This window comes from Aquarana catesbeiana, linkage group LG04, assembly GCF_042186555.1.
Source record: "Aquarana catesbeiana isolate 2022-GZ linkage group LG04, ASM4218655v1, whole genome shotgun sequence".
Taxonomy (NCBI): Eukaryota; Metazoa; Chordata; class Amphibia; order Anura; family Ranidae; genus Aquarana; species Aquarana catesbeiana.
The window spans coordinates 515,656,636-515,669,942 of record NC_133327.1 but is presented as its reverse complement, the minus strand read 5'-3'; the positions used below and the strand labels follow the sequence as shown (position 1 = coordinate 515,669,942).

The 13,307-nt window shown below is 39.4% G+C and overlaps 1 protein-coding gene across 10 annotated transcripts in view; it reads left to right on the top strand.

The window, feature by feature from the left end:
• The window catches only part of UTRN (utrophin), a 1,071,426-nt gene that overhangs the window by 877,013 nt on the left and 181,106 nt on the right, over positions 1-13,307 (top strand). For all 10 annotated transcript variants that reach the window (XM_073627744.1, XM_073627752.1, XM_073627745.1 and 7 more), the window contains one exon: positions 6,565-6,625. In XM_073627744.1, the coding sequence (XP_073483845.1) occupies positions 6,565-6,625 (61 nt within the window). The remainder of the gene's footprint in view (positions 1-6,564; positions 6,626-13,307) is intronic.

The window sequence follows — 13,307 nt, the reverse complement described above, 5'->3', positions numbered from 1 at the left end:
CTACCTTTTACACTTTGAGGCACTTTAGTGGCATGGATGCGAACTGATGTGGCATGGATGAGACGTGGATGGGGATGGCTAAGCATGGTTGATCCATGAATGTGGATGGCTGGGTATGGCTGAGTAAGGCTAAGTGGGTATGGCTGAGTATGGCTGGGTCGGTATGGGTGGGATGGCTGAATATGGCTGGGTGGGAATAGCTGAGTGTGGATGGAATGGCTGGGTATGACTGAGTAAGGCTGGGTATGGCTGAGTATGGCTGAGTGGGTATGGCTGAGTATGGCTGGGTCGGGTATGGCTGGGTATGGCTTAGTGTGGATGAGATAGCTGAGTATGGCTGAGTGTGGATGGGATGGCTGGGTATGGCTGAGTATGGATGGATGTATGGATGAGTATTGCTGAGTATGACTGAGTATGGATGGCTGAGCATGGATGGATGGATGAGTATTGCTGAGTATGGATGGATGGATGAGTATTGCTGAGTATAGATGGATGCATGGATGGATGAGTGTTGCTGAGCATGGGTGGATGGATGAGTATTGCTGTGCATGGATGGATGAGTATTGCTGAGTATGGATTCATGGATGAGTATTGCTGAGCATGGATGGATGAGTATTGCTGAGTATGGATGGCTGAGCATGGATGGATGGATGAGTATTGCTGAGTGAGGATGGATGGATGAGTATTGCTGAGCATGGATGGATGGATAAGTATTGCTGAGTATGGATAATTATTGCTGAGTATGGATGGATGGATAAGTATTGCTGAGGATGGATGGATGGATGAATATTGCTGAGTATGGATGGATGGATGAGTATTGCTGAGTATGGATAGCTGAGCATAGATGGATGGATGAGTATTGCTGAGTATGGATGGCTGAGCATGGATGGATGAGTATTGCTGAGTATAGATGGATGATGAGTATTGCTGAGTATGGATTCATGGATGAGTATTGCTGAGCATGGATGGATGAGTATTGCTGAGTATGGATGGCTGAGCATGGATGGATGGATGAGTATTGCTGAGTATGGATGGATGGATGAGTATTGCTGAGCATGGATGGATAAGTATTGCTGAGTATGGATGGATGGATAAGTATTGCTGAGTATGGATGGATGGATGAGTATTGCTGAGTATGGATAGCTGAGCATGGATGGATGGATGAGTATTGCTGAGTATAGATGGCTGAGCATGGATGGATGGATGAGTATTGCTGAGTATGGATGGATGGATGAGTATTGCTGCGTATGGATGGCTGAGCATGGATGGATGGATGAGTATTGCTGAGTGTAGATGGCTGAGCATGGATGGATGGATGAGTATTGCTGAGTATGGATGGATGAATATTGCTGAGCATGGATGAGTATGGATGGGATGGATGAGTGCTGGAATGGGCACAGATCAGCGCCGTGGGCACTACACATCCAGCCCACATCGCTGCTGCACCCGAAATCCCCCCTCGCACTGTACCGATCGGTATGGGGGGGATAAAGATGAACCGGACATGACACCAGTTTGTTTACAAGTGATCGCTCCGTCATTTGATGGAGCGATCACGTGGTAAACGGGCGCTGTCAGCGGACCGTGATCCGTGATGCGGACCCGGTGGTCACGGATATTCCCGGTTGCACGCCCCAGGGGGCGCGCGGAAGCAAGATTCTGGGAGGCACGTCCATGGACGCCCTCCTAGAATAAGCTGACCGCGCTGCAGCTGTCTTTCAGCTATGGCCCAGGCGCCAAGTACTAAACACAGTAGGTGTTTAGTATCACTTTAACTTAACTAATAAACTAATGATTAATAACTCATGATGCAAGCTTGGACAGGAAAGTACCATCTGTAAACCGTTTAAAACAATCTAATCCTCTAAACACTATAAACATGGCCAGGTTAACATAGCATGGGGCAATTTATTTCAAAATGCAGCTAGGCTCTCCAGGAAGATTATGTAATTAAGATTGATGTCCATTCTCTCAGTGAGGGGGGAAGATTTGGCTTCCAGTGTCTGAAAATGGCGACCCTTGCCACTATGAGACAGGGATGGTAGTATATTTTTTAATGCAACTCAGAGGCCCTGGCAAGATGGGGAAAGTGCCATTTGGGAAGTGGCCTTTATTGGAGAGCTACACATAAAATTGTAGGATTCAAATATTTTGTCCCACAATGGTTAGATTATGGCTCAACTTCACCAAACATGCAAGTATTCACTTGGTCCTTTTGGCACCTCAAACACACATCGGATGAAGCAGGATTTTTTTTTGTTTACTGTTAGTTTGTATCATAGAGGGATAATCTTATAGATCTTTCCTTGGGTATAGAAAGGCATTAAGAATTTTCTGGGAAAGGGTTCCCAAGAGTTTCCCAATCTTCAATGGGAAATATTTGTTCTTAAAGGCATACCCACCTAGTTATAAACATTTTATCTGGGGTGGTCCCCTCTCTTAACAGCCTGCACAGAAGGAATTCAATGTGTGTATGTCTACTGTCCTTGATAAGAATTGATTCCACTGGGATACATTTTTACATGACTGAGGTTTTTTTATTGGAGTGGTTAAACTCTGCCCAGGACAGCCAATGGAGACAGTTCTTATTAACTTAACTTATGGGGTAATCTGTTTTCATATTCCCTGTGTTTGGGTTCTGATTAATAATGTATTAAACGTTGGGGTCACTACTATGCAGACTGGCCAGAACTGGTGTCTGACTCCCCATATGCACTCTTTACTGTAAAAAATTGATGGGCTGTGTTCTCAGAGATTAATCTGTTGACAGCTGACTGCCTTAACTAGATGGTTGTGGAACCAGTCAACAATATGTATGAGAGTTGTGTGGTAGAATGTTTCAAAGTCAGGCATTACCATTACCTCCTTTTATAGTTTAAGTTATTGCTTGTTCTGGGTTTAACATGATGTATATAGCAATGATGGACCTCAGTAGGGCAAAAAAGATTCAAAGAATACTGGGAATTGTATGCAAAATCCACAGTAATCAGGGCAGTATGTCCATTTTATATAAGTGTTTATTTAAAAGTTCACCTTTTGTTACATGTTACATGTTACACCCATAGTCAGCAGCCCCTGAGTTCCCATTTTGACAGCTAGGAGGAGATCTCAGCCACATCATTCATTGACGGTGTTCTATGAATGGAAAAATGACAAGTCCCAACACCCTTTGCGGCTGTCGGTTTGTAGTTCTCAATGAACTACCAGAGCATGCTGTTGATCGCTCTACGTAGTGCTTGGAGCTTCCTGTCAGTGTGTAAATGCCTATCCGTTTTGGAGGATAGGCATTTACACACTGTAAATGCCTATCAAAAAACTAATACATGCATTTTTTTACCTGGAAAAAAATGTGCATTTATTGATTTTATTTTTTTTGTAAGTGAGAATTTATCCTTCTAAGATATTCCCAGTGATATGCAAAAATATATGGGCAAGGCAAACATTACTGGAAGCATGAACTACATAGTATGCAAAGATGGACCTAAATTTCACGTGTCAGTACAGGGTATTTAAAGCCAAAGTTTAGTTTTAAAAAAAGCAGCACAAGGGACTTACAGTAGCTAAAATTGTGCTGCTGTCTTCTCTGTTAGCTTAAACCCTCCATCATCCCCCCCCCCCCCCACACACACTCCGCTGTAATTTTACAGTTAACAGAACTGAGGGAGTTGTGCCCAACTCATCAATGGTGCCCAACTATGCCCCTCTTTTCTGTCTGCAAAGAGAAGAGAATACAAAGGTCTCTTTCACACTGCAGCTTGAAAAAGCTCAGTACAGCTTATTTTTTTTACTTAGCTAAAATACAGCCCATTAATTGTAATGTGCCTATGCACATGGGCACGTAAACAAGCGTTGTGTATTCAGTAAAAAAAAAAAATTGAAAAATCAGCATTTTTTGTCAGTAATTTACGCCTCTGGCAAGCGTATGCGCACATTTGCGCACATTTGTATGCAAATGTCCATTAACATATTGCGAATGCCAGAATAAGTTTGTGCGCGTAAATACGCAACATATGAGTAAATACATAAAAAAAAAAAAAAAAAAACGGCTGAAAAAATAGATGCTCAAAACGGAGTATCGTGTGCAAGAGGCCAAAGGGCTTTTTTTTACCTGTATACTGTTTATGTTGGGAGTTGTTTCTGATGTGGGAAGCTGTGGGTTTAATGTAAATTGCAAAGTGAGTGCAGAAATAGGTCTATCTTGGCGTGTGCTATTGTAAAGGCAGAATTGTAAAGATGGGTGGTGTGTAGACTTCAACAGAAGAGGGGTGTATCCCTTTTTAAGATGTTGATCTGTCTAAACCTAAGTCTATCTCTAGAGGACAAGAGAATTTAAAAATTGCTGTTAAACAGCTTAATATAATTGACAGAGCATTATCAAACTAAAAGTAGATTAAGGTTCCCAAGTACGTTATGTGGTTCATTGCCCTTAAGCTCAGGTTCAAACTGTAGCGAACACAGACATCACCCCCACTGTGGTGCCGATCACATTCGATATCTGTGCAATGCGAGCTCAGCCATACAGTTGTATGGCTGAACTCGCATTGGATTCGCAGAAAAAAGGCGCAGGGACTTTTCCCACACTAGAATCGGATCGTATGGGTGTTCTCACTCATGCGACCCGATTCCTGTCTGAATCCACAGTTTGCACTGCGATCTGTGAACCGATCTGGGGGTGTCATTAACATTGTGTTGACACCCGCAGTGGTTTGCAGAGGGCAGTGTGAACTGCCTGCGGGAGAGATGCGATGCGGGAGGAGGTGCTGGAATTGCGCTGGTTCCCGTATCGCTACAGTGTGAACCCAGGCTTAAAAGGAAAGTTTTCTAAAGCCATATGTAGCACTTGCCACCGAAGGAGCGGCTTAATATTTGCTATATCTTTAATTCATGTTTACTACTCAACCCTCGCAGCCCATAGATTTAATAGTCACAGTCCTTAATGCTTTTTCTTAATGCTTTATTCATCAACATAAACTGGGATGGGAGAAGGACTTCCTTTGAGATGCTCTTCTGTTACATTGTCATCTTGCAATGAATCATACAGGAAAATCTGAGTACAATTTCGGACAGTCAAGAAATCATTTTTCAATGATCTCTTCAATCAGGGACGATGGAAGTAGATTTGATAGAGAATGATTTGATAAAGAGTCACTCTGAATAACTTCTTCATCTGGATAACTTTAAAAGAACGATCCATATTTCTACATGTGTGCTTGCAGCTTCACCGCTGCCTTTTTACCACTACTTCTCACCGGCATGGTACTTCCAAATTAAGCTAAAGGAGAGCCAATCTGAATAAATCCTCCCGCTTCACTGATTGGAATCCCGGGGCAATGCTGAACTCAAAGTCATAGGCCATTACTGCCCATCTCACTGACTTGTGCACCAACAACCCTCAGTCTCTGACAGTACCTTTCCCTTGGGCTTTCACTCAAGTGATCAATAGTCCATGTGCCACTCATAAATGATCATTCGCCCAGTTTCCTTCCGCTTTGTTGCTACTTCATCCGCAATGATCCTCAGTTTTCTCTATCTCTTTGTGGCCCGTTCCCCTCCCCGCAGGGGCGGCCTACGACATCCACGACTACACGCGGCAAGATGTCGTCTGTTCCTCCATGAGGACCGGACCTCCACCCTTCTCGCTAAGGTGAAGCTCTGTTGGCTCCCCGGAGGGGAAAAACCCCCAACTTCCCCTCCGGGAACCAGGCTGGCTCTCTCGCTCCTCAGAGCAGGACTGAACTCGAACTCCCGCAGCACCACGTGACCCCCTTTTTATATGAGAGTCCCGGGATTACCAAGCAAATTAATGATTGGCCAAGACCAACACATAAACCACCTGTCACTCAAATATGGAAATAAAACAAAACAGGCCTGCTGCAAATAGCATCAGCCTGTCTAAATTTACCTATGAAAGAAAGCTAACAAGAAGGGTCACCTGCTTAAAAGTAGGTGCCCGCTACACATATTTGTGTCTTTTTTTTTAGATAGAAATGTTTCTTATCCCTGATTAATAACATTGGCGTTAAAGGTCCTTAGGGCTGGCTAGGACATATGTGTAGATTATCTTGTTGCAGCCAGGTGTCCCCAAATAATTTGAAGGATAGAGATTATCTTGGGTGGAATTAAGGTAGCTTTTCTTGAGCAAAAACAAAGGGTTTAAATGAGTGATACTGTATATTTAAAGTGTTTGAACTATGCAGTATTTTTGTAAATTAACTTAATGTTTTCATGAGAAAACATCAAAGTTAAATTCAGCTTAGTAAAGTGACTACAGAATGCTTAGGCTTTCAGACTGAATGGGTCCTAGAGCAACATTATCTCCAGTAGTGGTAAGAATTTTAGCCCTTCTTTTACTTATTATGCGTCTTCTCCAGCTAGATGGATAATGTAGATTTATGCTTACAATTAATTATGTCTGCTATTAACAGCAAAACAAAAAAAAAAAACGTTATTAGTGTGGTTACAAAAAACAGTGACTTTTGTTAATGTTCTTTCTGTGATCTTTTCTGATGTTTTCTCTTGAGCTAAGTAATATTTGATGTATCTGTTTTTTCTTTATGCTTTCAGCTTCAGTACAGCTTCCTTGGCAACGATCTGTGTCACTTAATAAAGTGCCGTACTACATCAAGTAAGTTGTTTTTTTGTTTCTTTATTTTTGATGTTTTAGCTTTGTGTGCATTCTTGTTTGTTAAATTAAACAGATATGTCAAAGATGCTACAGTTGTGCATTGTGTCTAAATATGATATTGCAGTGCAATAGGCATCAAATAGGCTCTGCCCAGTGCAGGTTGTAAGCAAACTGACCCAGTGAGAGAGATCCTGCTCTTTTCCTCAGCATTACAAGTCGGTGTGAGGGCTGGAAATGAGGGCAGGTAGTGCTTTTACACCAAGTTTAACACCAATAGAAAGGCATTTAGGGCATGCCCAAGCAAAATACAGTGTTAAATCATAGCTTATTACAGTATATAAGCAAAGAAGGTGTGAGAATTATGTATGGCAACAAAAAGGTAAAAAACAGTAATTATTAAATAAAAATATGTGGCGCTATTCCATCAATCAGTAACAAAAAAATGTATGATGAAGTGGGCAGAGTACACTCCACCTCATATAATATATGCCAGGAAAGAGTGAATAATAGCCTAGAAATAAATATCACCATACAAGAGTAGATCAAAAAAGATGCAATTCTGCAATAAGAAAAAATATATAAAAATAAAAGAATATAAGCAATTAAATACAAAGTGACTCAGTGCTTAGTGAAATAAACCGGTCACCCCTCATCAGGTGAAAAAATATCTGTGGGTATAAAAAAATGACTTCCCAAATTAAATGCTTACAACCAAAATTCATACACAAGTGATAACCAGTAGCTCACAAGTAATCACTGGAAATAAATTAATTCTAATGCTGATAGTAAAATAAATAAAGTGGCTCTTCAACGTGAGCTGAAAATAAAGAATAATAAAGTGACATATAATGCAGAAAAAATTCTTAAGATCAGCAAAAATTATGTGCATAAAATGCGCAATAATAAATAATTATAAATAAATACCCAAATGAATACTGCAATCATGCCATAATAAATAAAGTATTAGATAAAGTATTAAATAATGAATTGGTAATTAAGATAAAAAATCGATTGTGATAGGACAGCTAATCCCACCACAGAGATGCTGTCCCAAACGGTGACAATAGTGCAATATAGTCCATACAAAGGTGCAGTAGTGATGGGTGATTTCCACAAAAAGTCTTTAAACACAGTGCAAAAAAGTGTGCAGTGACTGGTAATTTTTCTTCTATGCACGTTCTAGTGCATCTCCCAGGTGTTTCCCCCAGCCTCTCACCTCCAACAGCGGCCCCCAATGGGCCTAGTAGAGCGGGTGGATATTTCTAGGAGAGGATGTGTTTCCTGCAGCGTGTCTTTAAACATCAAATAGGTCTGTCTCTCTGCAGCTCATCCCACAGCTCTCAGCACTCTCAGCGGTCCCAGCGGTTATTAAGAACAAAGGAAAGGTCTCATGGTGTAGTATTAAAAGCCCATTTATTGAAAAAACGTAGTAACTTACATTAAAATTGACAGCAAACAGCAGATGTGAACAAAGCTTCCGGGTTCGGCCGTCCCCGAGAAGCGTCGGCACCTGACTCCTCCTACCCTGACGCGTTGCGTCACAGCACGTGACTTTATCAAAGGGATGAGGAGTCCGGTGCCAGTCATTCCGTTTATATATGCGCCGTTGACATAGCAACGGATCAACAATACCAAAAGCCGAGCTTCTGTGTACAATGCCGCACCATAGGGGGGTGTCAATGATATACTCATTTATAACCAAGGATGACATGATCAGTAAACAACATCTCTTCATTAAGACTGTAATTAAAAACATCTATAAACTAGAACTTATTAGAGCCATTAACATTATAAATTCCTGTAATAAAAATAAGTATTAGATAAAACCACAAGGCCATCATCGCCATCTTGTGGTAACTTAAAAATTATCCATGCTATCCACTCTAATTTCGCAGGAAGCATAAAATAAGATTGTATTCCAATAAAAACGCTGGTCACTATGTCAATACAACCAAAATAACCAGCTCATCAGGTAAAGATGCATAAAGCTCATTAAAAATATCATAAAAAATATGGAAAAGGTTATTAAAAATAAATTAAAATAATGCAATAAAAGAGGGAGAAATATATTAATCTTCAATAAATACCCACATATAAAGGGTGGAAATTAAAGTGCTAATAGGATCATAAGAAGTATTCAAACTATCTCGGAGGGAGGAGGGGGAGGGGAGGGGGGAGGGGGGGGGGTGGGGGAACCAGATGGAACAATTCAGCATCCCAAATCCCTTAGTCAGAAGCATACTAAACTAAAATATGGATAGGTTATAAGACCACTAAAAATTAGAGATAAAACAATTTAAATCAAATTCCACGTTATGTCCTAGGGGCGATAAAGTCTGTAATTCATGAATCCATCTGGATTCGGCCTGACTAATTTTGATAATTTTATTGTCGCCCCTCCAATGAGGTTTATACTTTTCAATTCCGCATATTTTCAGTGATGAAGGGTCACTATTGTGATATTCTACATAGTGTCGAGATAGACTGTGCTTGTCAAATTTTTTCTTGATATTTTGTACATGTTCTTTCAGTCTAATCCATAGTGCCCTCTTTGTTCTGCCAACATATTGGATATGACAGGGGAACTCCAGGAGATAGACCACTCCTTCACTCCTACATGAAATAAAATCCTCTATTTCATAATTCTGTGTAGTAACGGTGGACGTAAAACTTGATTTTTTCTTTTTATTTTCTTTTGTATGTCTGCACGCATAGCAGTTTTTGCAGGGATAAAACCCCTTTCCCTCAAAGAAGGAGAATTTTTTCTTCTGGGGTGGATCTAAAACATTTTTTGCTAGACGATCCCGCAATGTCGGGGCCCTCCTGTATATAAATTTAGGTGTTTTTGATAGAATGAGGCCCAGATGGCGATCTGTCTTGACAATGTCCCAGTATTTCTTAATAATTTTTTCAATTTGTTTGTATTGCATGTTATAGTCCATAATAATGGGTACATTGTCCTCTTGGGTAAGGTTTTTTTCTTCATCTTGTATTAGTTTATCTCTCTCCAGACGTGTAACATCAATAATTTTTTCTTCGATGAATTTAGCATCATATCCTTTCTGGATAAACCTTTCTCCAACCATTTTAGCCTGTTCCATAAAAACTTCCTTTTTAGTGCAATTTCGCCTTAATCTTACCAATTGTCCCTTAGGTATGTTATTCAACCATAGTGAGTGGTGACAACTATCCAGAGGTAAGTAACTGTTTCTATCCACTGCCTTAAAATAAGTTTGAGTACATAATTTAGTTCCTTCTTTTTTAATTTCGAGATCAAGAAAATAAATTTTCTCATTATTGATCTCCCAAGTCAATTTTATATTTTTATTGTTATTATTCAAATAAAAACAAAAATCACTAAGGCTTTCTTTGTCTCCCTTCCAGATAATAAAAATGTCATCAATGAAACGTTTGTATACTAGCAACTGATGCGGTCGATTACTATACAGTACTTCTTCCTCCCACTCTGACATGTACAAATTAGCCACGCTAGGTGCATATTTAGCACCCATTGCAATTCCCCGTATTTGTTTGTAGTAATTCTTATCATGCCAGAAATAGCTGGATTCCAGACTATATTTTAAACAGTCTAATAAGAATCTTCTTTGTTTACATTTTAAACTGCTAAATTTCCTTAGGGCCCTTTACAGGCAACTAAATGGGCCCTAAGGAAATTTAGCAGTTTAAAATGTAAACAAAGAAGATTCTTATTAGACTGTTTAAAATATAGTCTGGAATCCAGCTATTTCTGGCATGATAAGAATTACTACAAACAAATACGGGGAATTGCAATGGGTGCTAAATATGCACCTAGCGTGGCTAATTTGTACATGTCAGAGTGGGAGGAAGAAGTACTGTATAGTAATCGACCGCATCAGTTGCTAGTATACAAACGTTTCATTGATGACATTTTTATTATCTGGAAGGGAGACAAAGAAAGCCTTAGTGATTTTTGTTTTTATTTGAATAATAACAATAAAAATATAAAATTGACTTGGGAGATCAATAATGAGAGAATTAATTTTCTTGATCTCGAAATTAAAAAAGAAGGAACTAAATTATGTACTCAAACTTATTTTAAGGCAGTGGATAGAAACAGTTACTTACCTCTGGATAGTTGTCACCACTCACTATGGTTGAATAACATACCTAAGGGACAATTGGTAAGATTAAGGCGAAATTGCACTAAAAAGGAAGTTTTTATGGAACAGGCTAAAATGGTTGGAGAAAGGTTTATCCAGAAAGGATATGATGCTAAATTCATCGAAGAAAAAATTATTGATGTTACACGTCTGGAGAGAGATAAACTAATACAAGATGAAGAAAAAAACCTTACCCAAGAGGACAATGTACCCATTATTATGGACTATAACATGCAATACAAACAAATTGAAAAAATTATTAAGAAATACTGGGACATTGTCAAGACAGATCGCCATCTGGGCCTCATTCTATCAAAAACACCTAAATTTATATACAGGAGGGCCCCGACATTGCGGGATCGTCTAGCAAAAAATGTTTTAGATCCACCCCAGAAGAAAAAATTCTCCTTTTTTGAGGGAAAGGGGTTTTATCCCTGCAAAAACTGCTATGCTTGCAGACATACAAAAGAAAATAAAAAGAAAAAATCAAGTTTTACGTCCACCGTTACTACACAGAATTATGAAATAGAGGATTTTATTTCATGTAGGAGTGAAGGAGTGGTCTATCTCCTGGAGTGCCCCTGTCATATCCAATATGTTGGCAGAACAAAGAGGGCACTATGGATTAGACTGAAAGAACATGTACAAAATATCAAGAAAAAATTTGACAAGCACAGTCTATCTCGACACTATGTAGAATATCACAATAGTGACCCTTCATCACTGAAAATATGCGGAATTGAAAAGTATAAACCTCATTGGAGGGGCGACAATAAAATTATCAAAATTAGTCAGGCCGAATCCAGATGGATTCATGAATTACAGACTTTATCGCCCCTAGGACATAACGTGGAATTTGATTTAAATTGTTTTATCTCTAATTTTTAGTGGTCTTATAACCTATCCATATTTTAGTTTAGTATGCTTCTGACTAAGGGATTTGGGATGCTGAATTGTTCCATCTGGTTCCCCCACCCCCCCACCCCTCCCCTCCCCCCCTCCCCTCCCCCTCCTCCCTCCGAGATAGTTTGAATACTTCTTATGATCCTATTAGCACGTTAATTTCCACCCTTTATATGTGGGTATTTATTGAAGATTAATATATTTCTCCCTCTTTTATTGCATTATTTTAATTTATTTTTAATAACCTTTTCCATATTTTTTATGATATTTTTAATGAGCTTTATGCATCTTTACCTGATGAGCTGGTTATTTTGGTTGTATTGACATAGTGACCAGCGTTTTTATTGGAATACAATCTTATTTTATGGTTCCTGCGAAATTAGAGTGGATAGCATGGATAATTTTTAAGTTACCACAAGATGGCGATGATGGCCTTGTGGTTTTATCTAATACTTATTTTTATTACAGGAATTTATAATGTTAATGGCTCTAATAAGTTCCAGTTTATAGATGTTTTTAATTACAGTCTTAATGAAGAGATGTTGTTTACTGATCATGTCATCCTTGGTTATAAATGAGTATATCATTGACACCCCCCTATGGTGCGGCATTGTACACAGAAGCTCGGCTTTTGGTATTGTTGATCCGTTGCTATGTCAACGGCGCATATATAAACGGAATGACTGGCACCGGACTCCTCATCCCTTTGATAAAGTCACGTGCTGTGACGCAACGCGTCAGGGTAGGAGGAGTCAGGTGCCGACGCTTCTCGGGGACGGCCGAACCCGGAAGCTTTGTTCACATCTGCTGTTTGCTGTCAATTTTAATGTAAGTTACTACGTTTTTTCAATAAATGGGCTTTTAATACTACACCATGAGACCTTTCCTTTGTTCTTAATAACCGCTGGGACCGCTGAGAGTGCTGAGAGCTGTGGGATGAGCTGCAGAGAGACAGACCTATTTGATGTTTAAAGACACGCTGCAGGAAACACATCCTCTCCTAGAAATATCCACCCGCTCTACTAGGCCCATTGGGGGCCGCTGTTGGAGGTGAGAGGCTGGGGGAAACACCTGGGAGATGCACTAGAACGTGCATAGAAGAAAAATTACCAGTCACTGCACACTTTTTTGCACTGTGTTTAAAGACTTTTTGTGGAAATCACCCATCACTACTGCACCTTTGTATGGACTATATTGCACTATTGTCACCGTTTGGGACAGCATCTCTGTGGTGGGATTAGCTGTCCTATCACAATCGATTTTTTATCTTAATTACCAATTCATTATTTAATACTTTATCTAATACTTTATTTATTATGGCATGATTGCACTATTCATTTGGGTATTTATTTATAATTATTTATTATTGCGCATTTTATGCACATAATTTTTGCTGATCTTAAGAATTTTTTCTGCATTATATGTCACTTTATTATTCTTTATTTTCAGCTCACGTTGAAGAGCCACTTTATTTATTTTACTATCAGCATTAGAATTAATTTATTTCCAGTGATTACTTGTGAGCTACTGGTTATCACTTGTGTATGAATTTTGGTTGTAAGCATTTAATTTGGGAAGTCATTTTTTTATACCCACAGATATTTTTTCACCTGATGAGGGGTGACCGGTTTATTTCA